At 34.3% G+C, this 20,647-nt stretch overlaps 1 protein-coding gene, 1 non-coding gene and 1 pseudogene across 2 annotated transcripts in view; 2 read left to right on the top strand and 1 right to left on the bottom strand.

The window, feature by feature from the left end:
* Nucleotides 1-20,647, top strand: part of RBBP8 (RB binding protein 8, endonuclease) — a 74,321-nt gene that overhangs the window by 43,256 nt on the left and 10,418 nt on the right. Inside the window, exons 7-14 of the mRNA XM_063076784.1 lie at nucleotides 1,733-1,908; nucleotides 3,865-3,969; nucleotides 8,189-8,286; nucleotides 10,089-10,201; nucleotides 11,404-12,292; nucleotides 12,375-12,501; nucleotides 14,338-14,426; nucleotides 15,723-15,834. Coding sequence (XP_062932854.1) covers nucleotides 1,733-1,908; nucleotides 3,865-3,969; nucleotides 8,189-8,286; nucleotides 10,089-10,201; nucleotides 11,404-12,292; nucleotides 12,375-12,501; nucleotides 14,338-14,426; nucleotides 15,723-15,834 — 1,709 coding nt within the window. The remainder of the gene's footprint in view (nucleotides 1-1,732; nucleotides 1,909-3,864; nucleotides 3,970-8,188; nucleotides 8,287-10,088; nucleotides 10,202-11,403; nucleotides 12,293-12,374; nucleotides 12,502-14,337; nucleotides 14,427-15,722; nucleotides 15,835-20,647) is intronic.
* On the top strand, nucleotides 14,633-14,739 carry LOC134362355 (U6 spliceosomal RNA). The gene has a single exon (XR_010021612.1). It is a non-coding gene; the product is annotated as a U6 spliceosomal RNA (small nuclear RNA).
* On the bottom strand, nucleotides 18,400-19,850 carry LOC134362044 (glucosamine 6-phosphate N-acetyltransferase-like; annotated as a pseudogene).

Genomic DNA, 20,647 nt, shown 5'->3' on the forward strand with positions numbered 1-20,647 from the left:
ATCTAGGAATGTCCGATAGTCACTCATTCAGCAAATATTTATGCAGCATCTACTATGTGCCCACTATTACAGACACTTGGGATTCGTCAGTGAACCAAAGAGCTTATCCTGTTAGAGCTTACAGGTGAGCAGTAGACATAATACAGGTTATGTACCCTTTATCCGAAATGCTTGAGACTAGAAGGGTTTCGGGTTTCTGATTTTTTTTTTTTTTTTAATATTGAACAATACATATTGGTTGAGCATCCCTAATCCAAAAATCTGAAGTAATCTTTTGATCATCATGTCATCAGCACTCAAAAAGTTTTGGATTGTGGAACATTTCAGATTTTCAGATTAGGAGTGCTTAACCTGTAAATAATTAGCATACTATGTTAGGGAGTAGTAGATGCTATGGGGAAAGTAACAGGAAACAGGAGTATGTGGATGTGGGAAGGACGTTGCAATTTTAAACAGTAAAATTGCAGCAGACTTGAAGGAGATGAGGTAATTACCATGTGGGTATCTGGGAACGAGCTTTCCAAGCAGATGGAACAGCTAGAGCAAGGAACTTCAAGGAAGGTAGTGTGGTTAGAGTAGAATATAATAGGAAAAGAGGACAGACAGGTAATGGGGGAGGTGGGTGATTAGATCATATAGGATCTTGTAGATCATTCAAAGGACTTTGGTTTGTGTTCTCAATGAAATGGGGAGATATGGTAGAGTTTAATCAGATTTAATTGATATGACTTAAGTTTTAAGAGTCACTATTGTGACTGCTGTGTTGAGAGTAAGACTGTAAGGGGGCCTGAATAGAAGTGATAGAAACTCAAATTTTGAAGCCTGCTTGTAGTCATTAGACTCATGGTCTACACTAAGGATAGCATATTGAGTGGTTAACACTAGGGGCCCTAGAGTCTGACTGCTGACATTAAATCCTGGCTCTTACTTACCATTTTAGTAATTGATTTAACTTCTTTATGTTCATTTCCTCATTTGTAAAATGAGAGTGACAATAATACCTCAAAGAGTTGTGATAATTAAGCTGATACATGTAACAATTCAAATCAGGCCTGGCGATGTAAACACATAGCAAATGTTGGTAGTTATCAGTGTTAGTATTATCATTCTGTATTTGTCATTTGCCAAGTCATGTCGATTGTACTACCACAATGTTTAACATTGGTCGGTCCTTTCCTTTCTGTACATACTTAGATATTCTAATCCAAACCACAGAAGCTCTTGTCTGGACTATTATAGCCACTATCTAATTGATTTCCTTGCCTCCTTTTCTTCTGTCCCAGTCAGTCTTGTACACTGCTGTTAGATTGTCCCATTACTTCCATGCCTTAAAACCTTAATTCCTTTCCTGTTGCTTTGCTAAATTTTATGCACACTTACTCAAGGCTCTCCTTCATGCAGTTCTAGTTTGCCCTTCTCCAGCACAAGTACATATAGTACTGCATGCCCTTACTCAAACTATGGATTTTCTGCTGATCTCTGCCAGTTGAAATACTTTTAATTTTACCTCAAGTGCCACCAACTACACTTTCTGCTTCACTTCTCACAATAATATTCCCTACTTGGTACTATAATCATTTGCATCCTTAATCCTGAGTTTTGGAGCATGAGGTGCAAGGGATTAGATCTCATATCTTTATACTTGTGTTCTGCTACAGCTCCATACCATATGGTAGATGTTTCAGTCAATATTTGTTGAATTAATTTTCTTTCAATTGTCATTTTCCTGTAGGAATGATCAGCAACATCAAGCAACTGAGCTTGACTGTGAGGAGAATGTGATTCCAGATTCACCAATAACAGCTTTTTCATTTTCTGGTGTTAACCGGCTACGAAGAAAGGAGAATCTCCACGTCCAATACATAGAACAAACACATACTAAATTGGAGCACTCTGTGTGTGCAGATGGTAAGGGTTGGAGTCGTATTTTAATTATCTGGTTTTATAAAATAGTATTCATCTATTGTTTTTATGTTATTCAGTCTAGTGGAAAGAAGGTAGTCATTTTTCAGGTAACCCATGGTGCAATTGAATTTAACTTCCATTAATGAAGTGACTGAGAAGGCATTTTCTGTCTGTTTTATGTATAGACATGTTGCTAATCTGAATATACAAGCACTCAGCATAGTTTCTTTCCATTTTTTCTTTTTATTTAAAAAATAATGTTATGTGTATATATATCTGAGTGGGATAGAAGGAAAAAGGAAAGCAATTTAACATTAATTTCCAGGTCCTATGTGCTGGGTATTATGCTGAGTGATTTGCAGACATTATTACTATATTTTAATTCTCATAGCAGGCTTATGAGGTAGCTATTAGTTCTTTTGATTTATAGTTGAGGAAAGACATGTTTAGAGAGGTTTAAAAAACTCACTCAACGTCAGCTGTCAAGTATGGAGATACGTCAACCTTTTCATGGCTCTAACCTTTTGTACTTTCCAGGGCTTGCCCACAGGTATTCCCACCATTGGAGCTGTCTTTAACTGCCTGTTTTTATTTGTTATAATTTGTAGCAGTTGGTGTTAATCAAGAAATGGCTTTCTAATGTATCTCCTTTGTAGCTTATCAGTGGCATATTTCTAATGCCAGGCCAGTTTACCATTTTGGCTAATCCTTTTGAAACTACCTTTTCATTACCCCTGAAATTTATCACATAACATGATACAATGATTATTTCTTTTAATATTAGTCTAAAGTAAATGGTAAAGACTTTGATTTTTAAGATAAACTATTTGTAACAAGGAACATATGGGGGTAGGAGGTGTACATAATTCTAGAGGTATCTGTATAATGCAAATAAATTGTTGACCATATATACCTTTAAAAGAATAAGTTGATTTTATTCTTTGATATTGGAAAATTGATGTAGTTTTTTCCATTTTTTATGAGTTTGCATCACCATCTAGTGGAAAACAAAAGAATTGTTAAAAATTGAGCATATAATTAGGAGCTAAATTAAAATTAATGTCATAGGTCTAGGATGAACATTCATTGGCCTTTTAATCTGCTGTCAGACAGGACAGGAATCATTACAGATAATCATCTGTGTCATTTAGATCATGTTTAAATCTTTATATAAGAATATCCAGAAAACAAATCACAGAAATTTTCTGTATTAGGAAAGTCTTCTGTACTTAGTATAAATGCTTCTGGTTTGTTTCTTCATTGTATGAGAGCAGCATATATCTATTTAAAAACTTAATTTGTTTTAATCTTTGTTCTGATCATTTTTTTACTTGGAATCTGTATTTTTGGTCTTAAGATATAACTTGAGCCATGCAGGTTATTTTAAAATAATTTTTAAATGATTTAATGACTAATTAGCCCTCTTTCTAATCACCTTGCTTGTTTCTTAAACTTTACAGTGCTTTTTAAAATTATTTTCAAGTTATAATTAGTACAGCTCTATTTCCCTTAACATTGCCTTTTTGGTTTTCTTTGAATTAGACCCTTAAGCAATAGAAAGATGTCTGATAAAGCATATTTCAGGGTTTCCTTCTAGAAAATAAAAACTCTAAAACAAAGATTGTAGAGCTGTGTGGTGCAGTATAAATTTTAAATTAACCTGCTGATTTGTAACAAATATAGAAGAAAAAACATTAAAATGTTACTACTTTAGGCAACTTAGGTCAGAAGAAGCTTGTCTGTTCTAGTCCTCTCTCTCTCATTGTCCTAACTTGCAGCTTTGTTTCTTAGTGAAACTAAAGGAACTTTTTCTTAGGATATGAAAATTATATCAATAAAATAATGCTTGTAATGCATTTAAAGACAGGTTTGTATTGGCTTATCAAAGTAATATTTTGATAGTATTTTTTTATCATCATTATCGTTTATTATGTAATCTCTCTTCTTTTTTTCCCTTAGAATTGAGAAAAATTTCCAAGGCTTCAAATCATCCACAACATAACCCTAATGAAAATGAAATTCTAGTAGCTGACACTTGTGATCAAAGTCAATCACCAATGGCTAGTAAGCAAGATACTAAAATTACTTCATATGTTTTAAATTGTGGTTATTGGTAGAAAGAGTGACCAATAGTCTGAATTAGACAATATTTTAAAATATTTTCTATATAATTCTGTTTTTATTAATAGTTGTTTAGAAGTCTTTTATATTGGAAAGTAATATTGCCTTATTTTATATTAACATCCCTGTTTATATTAATACAAATTGCTAATAATTTGAAGTAAAGAAGGCTTTACTGTGATTTGCTCGTTCATTCAATATTTAAGTGTCTACTGTATATTAGTCTCTGAACAAAACAAAGCCCGTGCCCCCACAGAGCTTACAATCTACTTGGGGTATAAAGAAAACAAACCAGTGTATGTCAGGTAGAGGCAAATTCTCTGAAGAAAAATGAAGCAGGGTAAGAAAGGATATTAGAAAGCCTCACTATAAGGTGACATTTGAGCAGAGACTCAGGGAAGCAAGTGAATCATGTGGATGTCAGGAAGAAGGTTATCCCAGGCAAAGAAATCAATGAGTACAAAGGCTTTGAGGTGAAGATGCTGTTTAATTTAGGAACATTAAGGAAGCCTGCATGGCTGGAGCAGAGTAAGTGCAGGGGAGATTGGTTTGGGCAACAATAAGAATAGAGTTGCTGTTTACTGATATGGAAAAGACTGGAGCAGTAGGTTTGCAGGGTGGGGGACAGAGGTGGTTTAGAAATCAGGAGTTTGGTTCTTAGAATATTATGTTTGAAATACAGAACAGACATTCAGGTGAAGATTTTGGGTGGGTGGGTGGGTGGATGTGAGTTTGAGTTTAGAGAAGTTTAGGATGGAGATACTTGTGGAAGTTGTCAGCACGTAGATGGTGTCTAAACCTCTTAAACTGGGTGAGATTACCAATCAAGTGAGTATAGATGGGGAAGAGAAGTTCAAGTACTGAGCCCTGGAGAACTTCATTTATGTAAAGCAGTGATTGTCAACTTTTTTAAATTATTATTCTTTCCTCTCCCAAAGAGCCTTTTTAGACATTTTTTTCCCTAATCACTTTCCTCATGGAATTTTAATACTGCAAATATGTTGTATATCTAAGTTCTGTGTGTATGTATGTCCGCATTTCTGTGCTTTATAAAGAAAAAGAGTAAGATTTTTTTTGCCTCCCAAGAACCATTTTTCACCCCATTAGCAGCAGTATTGCAGCTGTTGAGGTTGCGATTTAGAGGTTGTGAAGATGAGAAGGAAACAATGAAGAAGCCAGAGAAGGAGCTGCCAGTCAGATAGGAGGACTAAAAGTGATGTCATTGAAGCCAAGTGGGGAGAGGAGGAAGGAGTGGTCAACTGTGCTAATATAGATCAAGTAAGATTCTTAGGCTTGATAATCAGATTTGGTTGCATGGAGATCATTGGGTGTTAAACTAGCAACATGATCAAAACTGTTAAGGTATAACAGTGATCATTTAACACTGTATCGTGTTCAAGAGAAACTAGGGACAGAGAGAGTGTAAAGAGCACATATAAACAAGTCTTTGAAGTCATTTTACAGTAAAGAGGAGGAGATAATGGGACAGTGGTTAGAGAGGAATATGGGTTAAGGCAGGGTTTTTTCAAAATGGGATATTACAGCATGTTCAGCATATTTTTATGCTGATGGGGTGATCAAGTAAACAGGGGAAAATAAGTAATTTGGAGAAAGCGAGAACAATTGCTAGATCCTTGAAAAGGTGAGGAGAGATGAGATCCAGAGCCCAATTGGAAGGGCTGGCCAAAGTGAGTAATTTATTCATTTTATATTAGAGCAAAACTTACATTCTGACAGCTGCAAATCATTTTATATTAGTATATGTGTATGTTTGTATGTGCCTGAGTATGTGTGCATGTATATAGGCAGACTCTGTGTCCAGCAAAGGGTGCTGGGGATATAACACCAAAGTGTGGCAGATCCTTGCTTCTCAGCACGCTAGAGCCCATTCTCTGCTGCTGCTACCACTATCAAAACTTTATCAGTTGTCCTCTTTTTCTATAATGTATCTCCAGCTTCTATGCTGGTTCTTTCTTTTCAACATATACATATATATGTTATCTTCCATCTTTTAAAAATAACCCCCTTCTTAATTGTCTCCACCCTTAGCTACAGCTTCTCCTCAAAGATGAAAAAGTGGTCTGTGCTCGATATCTCTACTTTTTTGGCTTCCCTTTCACTCCAGCCCACTACAGTGTGGGTTATACTCCCCCACCACTACCCTGCCCCTCATGAGAAAGAGAAAGGGCTGCTAAGGATGGGAGGAAGGAGAGGAGAGGGACAGGGATGGGGGAGGGAGAGAACACATTCGCACACCCTGTCTCTTACTCATTACAGTAGAACTGCTGGCAAAAGTCACCAGTGTCGTTGTTTCCCAATATACAAGAGTACTTCAAAAAGTTCATGGAAAAAATGAATTAAAAGATAATATGGGAGGAGGAGGGAAGTTAACAAGAAATTGGTAAAGAGCCACAAAAAATGATTACATTGTATAATGTTGAATATATTAATTTTCCTAATTTGAGCATCACATATTGCACACAGTTATTGATATTCATCACTGTACCCCACAGATAGGTACAATTATGTTTCAATGATTTTAAAGAATTAAAAAATTTTTAAAAACACATAGATAAACAAAAAAATTTAAAAAATAATAATAATTATATGAATCCTTTCATGAACTTTTTGAAGACCCCTCATAGATGGTCCCTGGCCTGTTCTTGTCTCACTTTCTATCTCTTTCTGGAGGAATGTCACCTAAAGTCAGTGTTCTGCTACAACCTATATGCTAATAAGTCCCAAACCTATATCTCTGTCTAAGACTTTTCTCCTGGATTCCAAACCAGTATATCTGCCTGCTGTTGAACATCTCTAGCTAGATATCCTTCAACTTCAGCATGTTCAAAATAAAAACTTTGCTGTCAAATCTGCTCTTCTTCTTGTATTTACAGTCTCAGTGAATGACACTATACTTAAGTCTTTGAGTTACCTGAATCAAAAAACTTTGAGTCACCCTAGACTTCTGCTTCTTCATCTCTTGTTTCTAAACAGTCTCTAAACCTCCTACATATGTTTTACGTATTCTTCTGCACCCCCGTTGTACTAGTTTAGGCCATCAGCATCTCTCATCAAAATTGTTTTAGTAATCTAAGTTTGTCCTCTTGCCTATTAGTAGTGACTGCTCCTTGCCCTGTGTGCCTATCACAGCCAGAATTACCTTTTTAACCCAAATATTGTATCTGTCCTTCATTTAAAACTCTTAGATATCTCTTCATTTTCTACAGGATAAATTGTACACTCCTTAGCATAATCTGACTCCTAAGTGACCTAACGGGGCTCATGTCCTGCTACTTTCATCTTCTGCAATTTGATTTCTAGCAATTGAACCACATGTAGTTCCCTAAACAAGCAATTTTGTTTCACCTATCTAGACCCTTCAGCATTCCTAGAATGTTACTTTCTGCCCACAGTCCACATAGCCTGCCACATTCCTCTTTCTCTCAAGGCATTTGTGTAGCTTTCCTTGATTTCCCAAGGCAGATTTAGAAGTCCTTCCTTGATGTTTAAGTCACCCCTTATATGTACCTTTATTTTAATGTTTATCACATTTCTGTTGCAGTTTTCTTTTTACCTTTCAACTGTAACCCATAGCTCCTTGAAGACAAGAACTTTTTCTTTTAATCTAGTACTTAGCACTGGAACATAGTAGATGCTCCATAAATACTTGTTGCGTTAACAAAACTGTGTGCACAAAACTTTACAAAATGCTTGAACACATAGGTGATTCCTATATAAATATGTGTTAGTTTGAAACTGAAAAATTATGCAGTGCTGGAAATCTCTCCCACAAAGTATGTTTTTATGAGAGACGCTATAAAATATAGTTTGATATTCATGCTGTATCTTAAGTCACTTATAAATACATTATAAATCCATTTTATGATTTTTTTTTCCAGTGGCAATAAGTAAAGTAATCTATCTATTGCATTCAGTTCATTTAGAAAGAATAGAAAACTTAGCTGAAAATGTCTAGCAAGTATGGACACTAAATACCTGCAACTTATTGCCATTTGTAGTAGATATTTTGGACTTTTGTACAGAATTTAAAAATTTGTTTAGTCCCATCTTATAAAATCTTTGAGCCTCTTCCTTTTTTTGGTAATTTTTAGACATTTAGTTTCCACAGTTGTATACTTGTTTTGTTTTGTTTTTTCCTTAGTAACACATGGAAAAAGCAGTTATCCCACTGATAAGTCATCTTTTAACTTGGCTGCAGTTGTTGCTGAAACACTTGGACTTAGTGTTCAAGAAGAAACTGTAAGTGATTTAATTTGGTGATAATATGAATTAATTGATATGTGCTTTTAGGTCAGTTTTTAGAGCAAGTGGAAAACTATTTTATCCAAAGATCATTTGGTAAAGGCCTAGAACAAAACTGATGTCGATAGAAAGTCCCATTTATATTATTCAGCCCAGGCAGATCTAGAAATCTAGAGTCTTTAGGATTCTGAGGTTATGGGTTGAGTCAGAATTTAGGGGAGTAATGATGACATTGAGGATTTTGTCAATCCTGTTTCCCACTCCATCTTTTCTGCCCCCTCCATGCATCCATTTCATCTAAGAGAGGAACTAACCTTTAGGTTAATTTCAGGATTTATTGGATATTTTTGACATACTTTAAACTGTGGTTTGATTTGAAAAACAGGCTGAATTCCTGGGACAACTGAGAACTGCCAATCCAGTTAGACCTTTTTCTTGGGGATTGGGTCAGAAATTGATCCCATGATTTTCTTTTCATTATTTTAGTACTTTCTTACATCAGGCAAGCTTATTTTTTCCTTAATTGATCTCTAGAAAATAAAAAACTTGAATTCCTCAATCATAAGGAAAAGTTCTATTTTGATACAACTTTGATATTCTTTTGCTGTATTCAGTAAATGTATATGTGCTCTTATAAAGTTGTCTTACTGTTGAATTTCTAAAAATTGAATTGGTTTTTCATTGCATTTGGATTTTCGTCCTTTCTAGTTTTAAACCCATCCTCAAGAGATAGTGGGTAGTTTTTAATCTTTGAACTTTGAATGTGTTTTAATGGTTTCTAATTCTCTCCTACTCGTAAACCTGGCAAGTCAGTAGTTAGACACCAAATATGTTAAGGGAGCTGATATCTAAAGACTTGATGCTCAAAGTGTGATCCACATGCCAACAGCATCTGTATCACTTTTGAAAGTTATTAGAGGTACAGAATCTTAGACCTACTAAACCTGCATGTTAACAAGGTCCAGTTGATTTGTATGCATGTTGAAGATTGAGAGGCACTGCTCTCTAATGGATCCTTTTAAATTCATCTCCTATTAGTATAAATAATCATTTCTATTCCCTTCCCCTCATCTTAATAATATTGTTTTTTGTAATTGGAATATATTCTACCAATAGTAGAATATACTTATGTAAAATATTAAAATATTGATGTTTTTCTCCTTAAATTTAAAATGGGCTTTATATTTTTTATTATGATGAAATTCACATAACATAAAATTAGTTATTTTTAAGTGTACAATTCAGTGACATTTAATACATTCACGGTATTATTCAACTGCCACCCCTATCTAGTTTGAAAGTATTTATATCATCCCAAAAGAAAACCTCATACCCATTAAATATTCAGCCCCCATTCTGCCCTTCCTGCAGTCCCTGGCAACCATCCATCTGCTTTCTGTTCCTATGGATTTACCTAATCTGTATATTTCATATAAATGGAATCATATGTTATGTGGCTTTTGAGTCTGGCTTCTTTTTTTTATTTTTTATTTTATTTTTGTCTTTTTGTGACCGGTAAGGGGATCGTAACCCTTGGCTTGGTGTCGCCCGCACCGCGCTCAGCCAGTGAGTGCACCAGCCATTCCTATATAGGATCCGAACCCGCGGCGGGAGCACCACTGCGCTCCGAAGCGCCACACTCACCCGAGCGCGCCACGGGACCGGCCCTGAGTCTGGCTTCTTTTACCTAGCATATTTTTGAGGTTCATCCACATCATAGCATATATCAGTACTTCATCCCTCTTTAAGGATGAATAATATTTCATTGTATAGATGTGCTTCATATTTTACTATTGAAGGAATCTCAAGGTCCCATGAGCCCTCTTGGTGATGAGCTCTACCACCATCTAGAAGGAGATCACAAGAAACAGTCTTCTGAGGAATCTACAAGAAATATTAAAGATACTTTAAGGTAATTTGTGGTGAAAATTCGTAATTAACTATTGGTGAAATCCAGTTACAATGAGTTCCACATAATTAAACCATTTCTCTCCCTCAGCGTATAGTTTGTTATTCTGGTTATATTAATTTTTATTTTAAAAAATGTCTCTCTAGTTCATGACCAGATGAGAGCTTTTTCTCTTTAGAGAGGTGGATGTTATTTTTAGATACTTTCTATATGTCTATCAAGTAGTACTTAAGAGCTCCTAGTCTTGTTACTTTGCCCCTTTAAGGTTTAAATATAAACCTTCTGGGTTTGTATTTCCAAAAACTAAGTGTTGTACAAGATGCATCTATAAGCTTGGATGAGCTTCCAAGATTGTTTTGCATCTCATTTTTACTAATTTCAGAACATCTATTAACTAATAATACCTATATTTGTGTAACATTTTGCTTTTTATAAGAGTTTTTTTTTTTTTTTTTTTTTTTTGTCTTTTTCGTGACCGGTACTCAGCCAGTGAGTGCACCGGCCATTCCTATATAGGATCCGAACCCGCGGCGGGAGCGTTGCTGCGCTCCCAGCGCCGCACTCTCCCGAGTGTGCCACGGGCTTGGCCCTATAAGAGTTTTTTAATACATATGTCACATTTAATCTGTCATAGTAACTCATTAAAGTAGATTTTATTATCCCCATTTTTTTTTAAAAATAACAAAAAGGCAGCTCCAGAGGGGTTAAATATCTGAAGGTCTCAGGTAGAGCCAGAACTCTTACCCAGCACATATCTTCAAACTTAAATCCAGTGTACTTTCTCCAGCTATCTCCTCTGCTCAGACTGAGCCTTAATTTATGTTCAGTTCTATAGTAAAAGAATTTTGTTTCTTGGAGTTACTCATGACAAAATTTCATAACAAAAGAATTTGGGTCCTCAGAATTTATTAAAATATGATTATCTTATATAATGAAGTTTTTTAAATTAGGAAAAATTTTTTTGTTTAGGAATATTATGATATTGAGACATATTTTCTGTATCATTTTCTTCTGGTTTTTGTCAGCCAAATGAAGAGAAGCCAACAGCTATACCCTATCTTAAGTTTTGGTTAATCATCTGCCTCTAGTAGGTAGATAAGATCTTACTGTTAATTATATATTAACAAAGGTTTTCTTGTTATGTTTATCTTTTAATTTTTACCCTATTTCTGTAGTAGAAAAAAGTCTTATTGCTGTTTATTTAGATTTTCAGGTTCTACTTCAAAGACTCCTCCTCAAGAAGAATTGACTACTCGGGTGTCATCTCCTGTATTTGGAGCTACCTCTAATATTAAACGTAGTTTAGGTTTGAATACAAGTTTGTCCCCTTCTCTTTTAGAGATTGGGAAAAAGAGCCATCTGAAAACAGCCTCTTTTAGTAACACTTCTATTTCTAGATCAGAGAAAACTAGATCAAAATCTGAAGATAGTGCTATTTTCATACATCATAATTTGGAGTCTGAAGTGAACAAGATCATTAGCCCGTCATCTTCTAATAAGCAGATACTTATAAACAAGAATGTAAGTGAATCCCCAAGTGAGCAGGATAGTACTGATCATGTTAAAGATGCTATTACTGATAAACATTTGGTGCCCCTGAAATCACTGGGAGGCAGATCATCCAAAAGGAAGAAAACTGAGGAAGAAAGTGAACATGAAGTAAGCTGCCCCCAAGCTTCTTTTGATAAAGAAAATGCTTTTCCTTTTCCAGTGGATAGTCAATTTTCCATGAATGGGGATTGTGTAATGGATAAACCTCTGGATCTGTCTGATCGGTTTTCAGCTATTCAGCGTCAAGAGAAAAGCCAAGAGAACTCTAAAAACAGATTTAGGCAAGTGACTCTTTATGAGGCTTTGAAGCCTATTCCAAAGGGCTCTTCCTCAAGCCGTAAGGCCTTAGGTGGGAGCTGCACATTACCCAAAGATTCCCCAGAAGAGCCCTGTTTACAGGAGCGCATCCTCCTCCAGCCCTTGGGTAAATTCTCTCCAGACAATAAAACACTATTACAAATAAAAGAAGAAAATCCTGTCTTCACAATCCCTCTACGTCCACGTGAAAGTTTGGAGACAGAGAATCTTTTTGAAGACATGAAGGTTTGTGTTAAATGTTCAAGGATTTTGATTAAAGTGGTTATTTGTGATTTCATCTAGGTGCTATTAATTATTTCTGTTCTAGGGTGCTGGTTCTCATGAGCCAATAAAAATAAAAACCAGATCAGTCCGTGGAGGATGTGCACTTGCGTCAGTTGTTCAGTTAAATCCATGTAGAATTGCTAAAACAAAGTCTCTACAAAACAACCAAGGTATGCACACTATAAGATGTAAAATCTTTTTTAATTACTTTAAATATAATATATATTATAATGTATTATTCACATTCTTTAAATAGATTGAATTGGTTTTGGAAAAAAAAATCGTATTTCTTCCTGCATGTTTCTCAATTTATAGGATGAATCTTATTGGTTTGATTTTACCTGTGATTCTTCTGCTCTTGTGCTTTTTGAAAAAATAAATTGAGATCTTTTGATATCTACTTTTAAAAGTGATTTTGTGGATTTCCTTATTTTATGTAGTTATCTTTTATTTTCTTTACAAAAGCTTTAAAAATTTTAAACTATATAGAATTTTAAAAATAAAAATTAGAACTTTTATCATCTAAACCTTATTTCTCACCCCATAGATAACCTGTCCTTTTTCTTTGCATTTTCTTTGCATTTACATGCATATCTGTAAATATATGCATATATACACTTACATAGGTTTTTAAATATCTTGTTTGAAAACATTGTTTTAATGTATATGAATCTTCCCATTATTTTCCTGTGTTTAAAAGTAGTCCCGTTGTCTTTTCAGCCACGAAATATTTCTGTAGTTCATATGCAGTATTTTTTCTTTTATTCTTCATTGACAAATTATTCTTTTATCCTGGGTTTATTTTCCTGTTTTCCTAAAGCACATACTTTAGCTGTTTTTCCAGAGAGGGTTTCAGTCTCTATATAAAAACATTTTATTCACTTGCTTTTCTGATTTTTTTTAGCCTTTTTTTTTTTTTAAGTTTGCTCTAGGGATTACAGTATACCTACTCAGCCTTTCACAAGCTATTTGGAGTTAATATTGTACTACTTCTTGTTCTGTAACTACACTTTATGTAGTTGCCATGTATATCAAAATATATCGAAAACCCTTCCAGAGAATGTTATAATGTTAACTTTTTTAAAACATTCTTATTGAAATATTAATCACATACCATAAAAGTCACTCATTAAAGCGTCCAATTCAGTGATTTCAGTATACTCACAGAGTTGTACAAGTATCACTGCAGTCTAAATTTAGAACATTTTCCTCTCCAATCCACTAATCTACTTTTTGTCTCTATATATTTGCCTATTCTGGAGTTTTCATATAAATGGAATCATTTAATATATGACTCACTTCTTTCATTTGGCATAATATTTTCTATTTTCATCTGTGTTGTAGCATATATCAGTATTTCACTCCTTTATATTGCTGAGTAGCATTTCATTATGTATCATATTTTATTTATCCATTCATCAGTTGATAGACATTTGTTTCCACTCTTTTGCTATTATGAATAATGCTGTTATGAACATTTGTGTACAAGTTTTTGTGTGGATGTATGTTTTCATTTTTTCATGAGTTATACCTAGAAGCGGAATTGCTGGACTATGTGCTAACTCCATGTTTAACCTTCTCAGGAACTGCCTAACTGTTTTTCAAAGCAGCTACACCATTTCACATTTCTACCAGCAATGTGTGAAGGTTCTAATTTCTCAACATCCTCATTAACACTTATTGTCTGTCTTTTTGATTCTAGCCATTCTGGTGGGTGTGAAGTAGTATCTCGTTGTAGTATTTCCTTGATGGCTAATGATGTTGAGCATCTTTTAATGTGCTTATTGGCCATTTGTGTATCTTCTTTGGAGAACTGTCTGTTCACATCTTTTGCTCTTTTTTAATTGGGATATTAGTTGTAAGAGGTTTTTCTATATTCTAGATACAAGTTCTTTACTAACACGATTTGCAAAAAATTTTTTCCCATTCTGTGAGTCCTATTATGTTTTAAATTGATAAAAATTTTTGAAATCAGCTTTTTAATTGCATATTTTTTCTTCTATAAGATGTACCCTTTGAAAATATACAGTGGAGTATGGATCCAGGAGCAGACCTTTCTCAATATAAAATGGATATTACTGTAATAGATACAAAGGTAGGTTTAAAAAAAGTAAAGCCAAAGCCCATTTGGTTCTTATTCTAAGGAGCTGTTAGTCACCCTCCTCTCCTGACTTATTCTATGACCTTGAGATAATAAAATACCTCTCAAATTCAGAAAACTAAGAAATAAAGATGCTTATTTTTCAACTTTATGATATTTTGAAAAGGTCATAATACTTTCTGACTTTAAAGGTTTTTGCTGTGCTCGCTTCAGAAGCACATATACTGAAATTGGAATGATACAGAGAAGATTAGCATGGCCCTTGTGCAAGGATGACACGCAAATTTGTGAAGTGTTCCATATTTTTAAAATTAAAAAAAATGTTTTTTGAAAAAAAGAAAAATGTAGTGGAAAACTTAAATAAAAAATTTGATCCATTAAAAAAATAAATAAAATAAAGGTCTTTGCTGAAAAACATTAATATAGTTTTTAAAGTAATGTAAAATGCTGGTTATGTATTTTAAATAATTTTATTTTTTATTAAAATAATTCATCATGTGTCTTGATTAGTTTTTTTTATACCCATTATTTTATTCTCAGTTGATTAGCTTTAAGGTATCATACCATCAAGAAAAACTTTTATTTTTCAGTTGACTATTTTTTTAAAATACTGAATTCTTTTAATCAGAATTTATAGTAGAAATACTTTTTGCCTTGTGTTTAGGTTCTGTATAGTTTGAGAAGTTCTCTTTTACTTGGTAGCAGATTAATAAAGTATTTAACAGTTGCTAGAGTAATATATACCCATCAAGAAATCAAATTTGGGGCCAGCCCCATGGCTCACTCGGGTGAGTGCGGTGCTGTTAACGCTGAGGCCGCAGGTTCGGGTCCTATATAGGGATGGCCGGTGCGCTCACTGGCTGAGTGTGGTGCGAACGACAACAAGCCAAGGGTTCCAATCCCCTTACTGGTCAAAAAAAATCAAATTTGATTTTTTGAAATTGTTGTTCTTAGCATACATTGATGTTTAGTACGGTGAGGCAGATTGGAGAAGAAAGGCAAGAAAAGCTCAAGGGAGTTCAGTGGTAAATAATTCTTTCTTTCCTTGGCAGCAGTCCTTTTCCTAGGCTAGAAAGAATGCTTGTATATGGAAGCTAAAATGTTTTACAGGCAATAAAACCTAAATCTGTATCTGTTCCTAAAGTATAAAAATAAATATAGGTTAATGTTTAAAAGTGATAAAATTTATGTTATGTATATTTTACCAAAATTTTTTGTAAAAAAGTAAATAAATATAAGGCCATAAAGGAATAATTGTTAAGATTTTGGATTTTTTAAATATCTATTCAGGATGGCAGTCAGTCAAGATTAGGAGAGACTGTGGACATGGACTGTACAATGGTTAGTGAAACTGTGCTTTTAAAAATGAAGAAGCAAGAACAGAAGGGAGATAAAAGTTCAAGTAAGTTTTTTTTTTTTTTTTAATTAAAATGTGGGGTGACATTTGTAATCGTGCCATTGCACTGATTATCACAAGTGACCTCTTCACCATAAAGCAGTTTTTTCCTGCTGTGTTAATTTTTTTGTTCCTTTTAGGAAGGCTCAGTTTCAGTATTTTAGAAAAAAACTTTTTAGCCAAAATAATTTTATTTCATAAAGAATTCAAATTGCTTCCAGGGGTCAGCTAACTATAGCCAGTTGCCAGTTTTGTAAATAAAGTTTTATTGGAACACAGCCTCATTTTTTAAAAATGTATTGCCTATGGCTGCTTGCCCAATACAAAAGCAGAGTTAGTAGTTGGTGCAGAGACTTTGTGGCCCTAAAAGCCTGAAATATTTACTGTCTGTCCCCTCAAGAAAGAGTTTGCTGATACCTGGTTTAGGTGATTTTTTATTAAGGGTATAAAAGATAATCTTAAGAGTTCTGTGCTAGGTTTATGATTTTCTAAAGCAATTTGATAAGGAAAGAAAGGGGAATTCTGCTGAGAAGTGTTGATAGAGATTTACAAATTAGCACTAAGAATATATTGTATATACTGAGTTAATCTGCCATATTCTATCTCTACAGATAAAGGGGTTTTGCCAGGTTAGGGGTCTAAACCTCTTTGTAGTGAGAAACTATTAATTCTTCACCTAAAACCTTGATTTTCCAAAAGAGTTGAAAACAGTGGAAGGATTTTGGTTAACACTGCCTTAGCAATATTCCTAACTATAGAGGCTCATGACACAAGAACTAGACTGGGAACACTTGTCAGTTATAACCCTTATGTATTTAAAGGTTAGAGCCTGCCACATGGGGATGTAGGGCTAAAAGCAGAGACATTTTCTAATGATTATCTGTTAGAAACTGAGTACATTCAGGCTGTGTATGTGTATTCCTTATCTTCCGCTGAATTTTCTATAGTCTGCCTGCTCAGGGCAAAAAAATAAATCAGCCAGTCTTGCCCCTGCTTCTTTTGAATTAACTTACCTCCTTCTGCCCTAAATGCAGTAAATTAGAGAAAAATTTAATTGTCTTTGACTTAATTCTTTGTTCTTTAGTAATATTCATAACAACAAACCATATGATCCAGCAGATGGCTGTCTAGGTAGAGAGGCTAGCACCTATTAAAAAACCTTCACAGTAGTTTATTGTCTTTTTGTATGACACTTAAATAACTTCTTCTTAAGGGGATGCTTTGCTTTTAAGATTATTTTGTTTCTGGTACTAGCCCCTGAAATATTTTTCTCATTTTTGTAGGAAAGGGAGACACTAAAGTATGACCACTTTGTCTTCAAATCTCTCTAGTTGATTCAAAGACAATAATTTCTCAGATATATTTGAAGCAAGTATCATGTGAAAGTGAAATTAGGACTTGGACTAATAAGTGGAGGTTATAGAGATAATTTTGGCTAAATAAAGTTTTGTGGATACTACTGCTGCATAATAAATCACTCCAATAACTTGGAGGATTAAAATAATAACTATCATTTTCTCATCTTCATCGTTTCTATGGTTCAGGAATTCAGGAAGAGCTTGGCTGGGCAGTTCTGTGTCAGGGTCTCTCATGCTGTTGTAAGCAGATGGTGGCTGGAACTGGAACAGCAGAGAGCTGGACAGCTGGAGGATGGCTTGGCATATCCTAAGTGTCAGGGCTTCTTCATGTAGTCTCTCCATGTTGGCTAGTTTGAGCATCCTCATCTTGTAGGCTAGGTTCCCAGAGTGAGCACCCTGAGAGAGCAAAGCAGAAGCATATGGCATTTTTATTATCTCAGAAAGTGCTTAGTGTTGCAAAGATCTGTCCAGGTTCAAAGCAAGCAATATAGTCCTCAGTGTTCATTCAGTGACACTCAGTGGGAGGATAGTTGACATCACTTTGTAAGAACAGCACATGGAATAGGAGATATTGTTGAGAACATATTTCAAAAAAACAACCTACCCCATAAGGGTAAAACCTTTTTAACACTTAAAATTGGTTAAAAAATGAAAGAGACAAATAAAAACTCCAAGTTACTGCTAATATTTCAATTCAAGAAATGTTTTCTATGCTCCTACTCCATGTTAGGACTACTCTGTGTTAGGCTTACTAGGTGCTATGATAGAAAGATCAATAAGGATGTAGTCTCTGTATTCAAGTATATCGCAATCAGAAGCTAGACCAGCCAAAAAAAATAAATCGGCAGCACTGTGATTTACTGACAGCATATAGAGTGCTTTGGGAATGCCTAGCACAGAGCCTGGCACACAGAGGTTATATTTTATATACAAATTTGACTCTCATCATGAAATATAAATAGATGTTTAATTATTTAATAAATATGAAGCAAAAATTCTGAACCAGGAAGTTTTCTAAGAACTGGAGATAATGAGTAAACAGAACAAAAGTACCTACCTCATAGAATTTACATTCTTTTTTTTTTTTTTTTTTTTTCATCATATGAACAGGTTTAATGTAACGTGGAATGCAGAAAATTAGAACCATTAATAAAGTATCCAATTCTTACTTCAACTTTAAAAAATAATTAAAATAAATAAATGCAAAACCAGGACAGTGACTAGAATAATAGTACCATTACAATCACATTGAGTAGAAAAGCTTCTATTAACATAGTAAGAATGTGACAAATGCAGTAAGATACATTTTCAAATAGTCCTCAATTTTGTAATATTCCATTTTTTAAAAATAAAAATATTACAAGAGAGCCTTCAGATACCCATGAAAAGAGAAACTGGGGTAAAAAATATGCCAAGATTTTCTAATTCACTGTTAAGTAGTACTTTAGATGTCCCATCTTACTTGCTCTTAGGTGTTTCTAACAAATGAGTGATTATATTTTAAAGATAAGACAGGTGATTTCGTATACACAGAACTAAAACCTCTAAATTGTTTTACTTTGAATCCTGTCACATTTTATAAGTTAATTTTCATTTCCTCCACTTCTTTAAAAGGCCGTCAGGTTGTTTGCCAGTATTAGGAACAGGATATGTTAGACTGCACTATATTTAGTTATAATTTATAACTAATGTATCCAACTTTACATAATTAATATGTGGGAAATGATACACCTTTAAGTGTATTTAGCTGTTTCTTTGAAACAAAAATATTTAATTTTATAAATGTGATAAGAAACAGCCTTATTCAATGTATACTTTTTTTTTAAATGAGCAGAACAGATAGCAGACATATAACTCCTTACTACCCATACTCTTGACACCAGGAAATGAAGCCAAACGTTACAAAAATACAATGCAAGAAGATTCAAGTTAAAAATATATTCCTTTGGTTAAAAATCATCCCCTTTATAATATTCATTTGTAATCTAAATTCACAGCATATCCCACCACCCCAAAGTAATCTTCTAAATGTCATACTTGTAGTATTACAGTGTTTTCTTTCAGTCATTTATGGAGGTCTCTGGGTTGCAGCAACAAAATATTTTAACTCTAGAAAGAATATGTAGGATTATCTCCTTTGACAACTGTCTTTCTTAAAATATTTTTACTTTAGAAACCTCCGACACATGTAATTTTCTTCAAATACCGTATATCCAAACTTTTTATAGAAACCAACATTTTGTGGTAGACATTCAAGGGTAATCTTATAACAGTTCAGTTTCTTGCTTAGCAAAGTAAGGGTTGATAATAACCTTAGCACAGGAATGGATGAATTTATGTTCTACAATCAGAGTTGCTGTAGCAACAATCTGTCCTACAGTCACATCTTCTACAACTGTAACATAATAATCCCCAGATTTCTTCATATGCTCAAAAGATTTCATAAATTGTTCAGGGTTGACAACTCCAGTCTCGGTCAGCTGACCCAGGACTTTAAAAAAACCTCTATTTAAGTCAGCAGTACAAAGAGGCCTCAAAACCAGGCCTTCTCCAGGATGTGTTGGGGAAATGGCTGGAGAAAATGTAGCTGTATTCTGACTCCAGTCCACTTCTTTGAGTAGACTTGGGTCAAACATAGGAGTTTCATCAGGTTTCATCTTTCCAGTAAGTTCGGTGGAGGCCACGACGTCTGCCCGTCTGCGCTCCTCGTGAGGCGCGTTGGACTCTCCGCTGCTGGAGGAAACAGCACCGGAACCGGATTCGGATCCGGCTTCAGCTCCAGCCCCACCTCCTCCTCCACCTCCCGCGCCACAGTCCTAGAATTTACATTCTAATGGGGGAAAAACAAGCAAATATATGGTATGATAGATGGTGCAGGGAAAAGATAAAGCAGAATAAGGGGTATAGAGCACCAGACTGGGAGAGATGGTAGTTATTTTATATAGAATAATCTTGGCAGGCCTCTGTTCTGTCATGTTTGTTAGCCAACTGGATCTATTTCTGTTTTTCTTAAGCTCTGGTGTTTTTAAAAATGTGATTATTTAATGAGAAATGTAGTTAGATCTCCAAAGATGAATTTAGCATTTTTGCATATCAAATATGGCATTGAATTCATTATTTCTATCAATATTAAACTACCAAGAGTTAATGATGATGCAAGAAAATACTTTTTTTTTTGGAACTTTATTAGAAAAATAAGCATGTAGGTAAAATTCTATAGAGATTTTAATATGTTATTTGTATACTTTTTTATTTAAATTTAGTATTTTTCATCACTCATTATAATATATTTTCTATTTCTCAGTTTCTGTGGTAAGACTCCTTTTGGTTTAGCATGAATTATATACATGAGCTGATAGGGAGAAAAAAATTTAATGTTTGTAAGGAATTTGGTTTTATGACAGTAACAAAAACCAGCATTCTATTCACATGAGTAAAGAATATTTAAAGCCATAGGATAA

This window comes from Cynocephalus volans, chromosome 13 (assembly GCF_027409185.1).
Source record: "Cynocephalus volans isolate mCynVol1 chromosome 13, mCynVol1.pri, whole genome shotgun sequence".
Taxonomy (NCBI): Eukaryota; Metazoa; Chordata; class Mammalia; order Dermoptera; family Cynocephalidae; genus Cynocephalus; species Cynocephalus volans.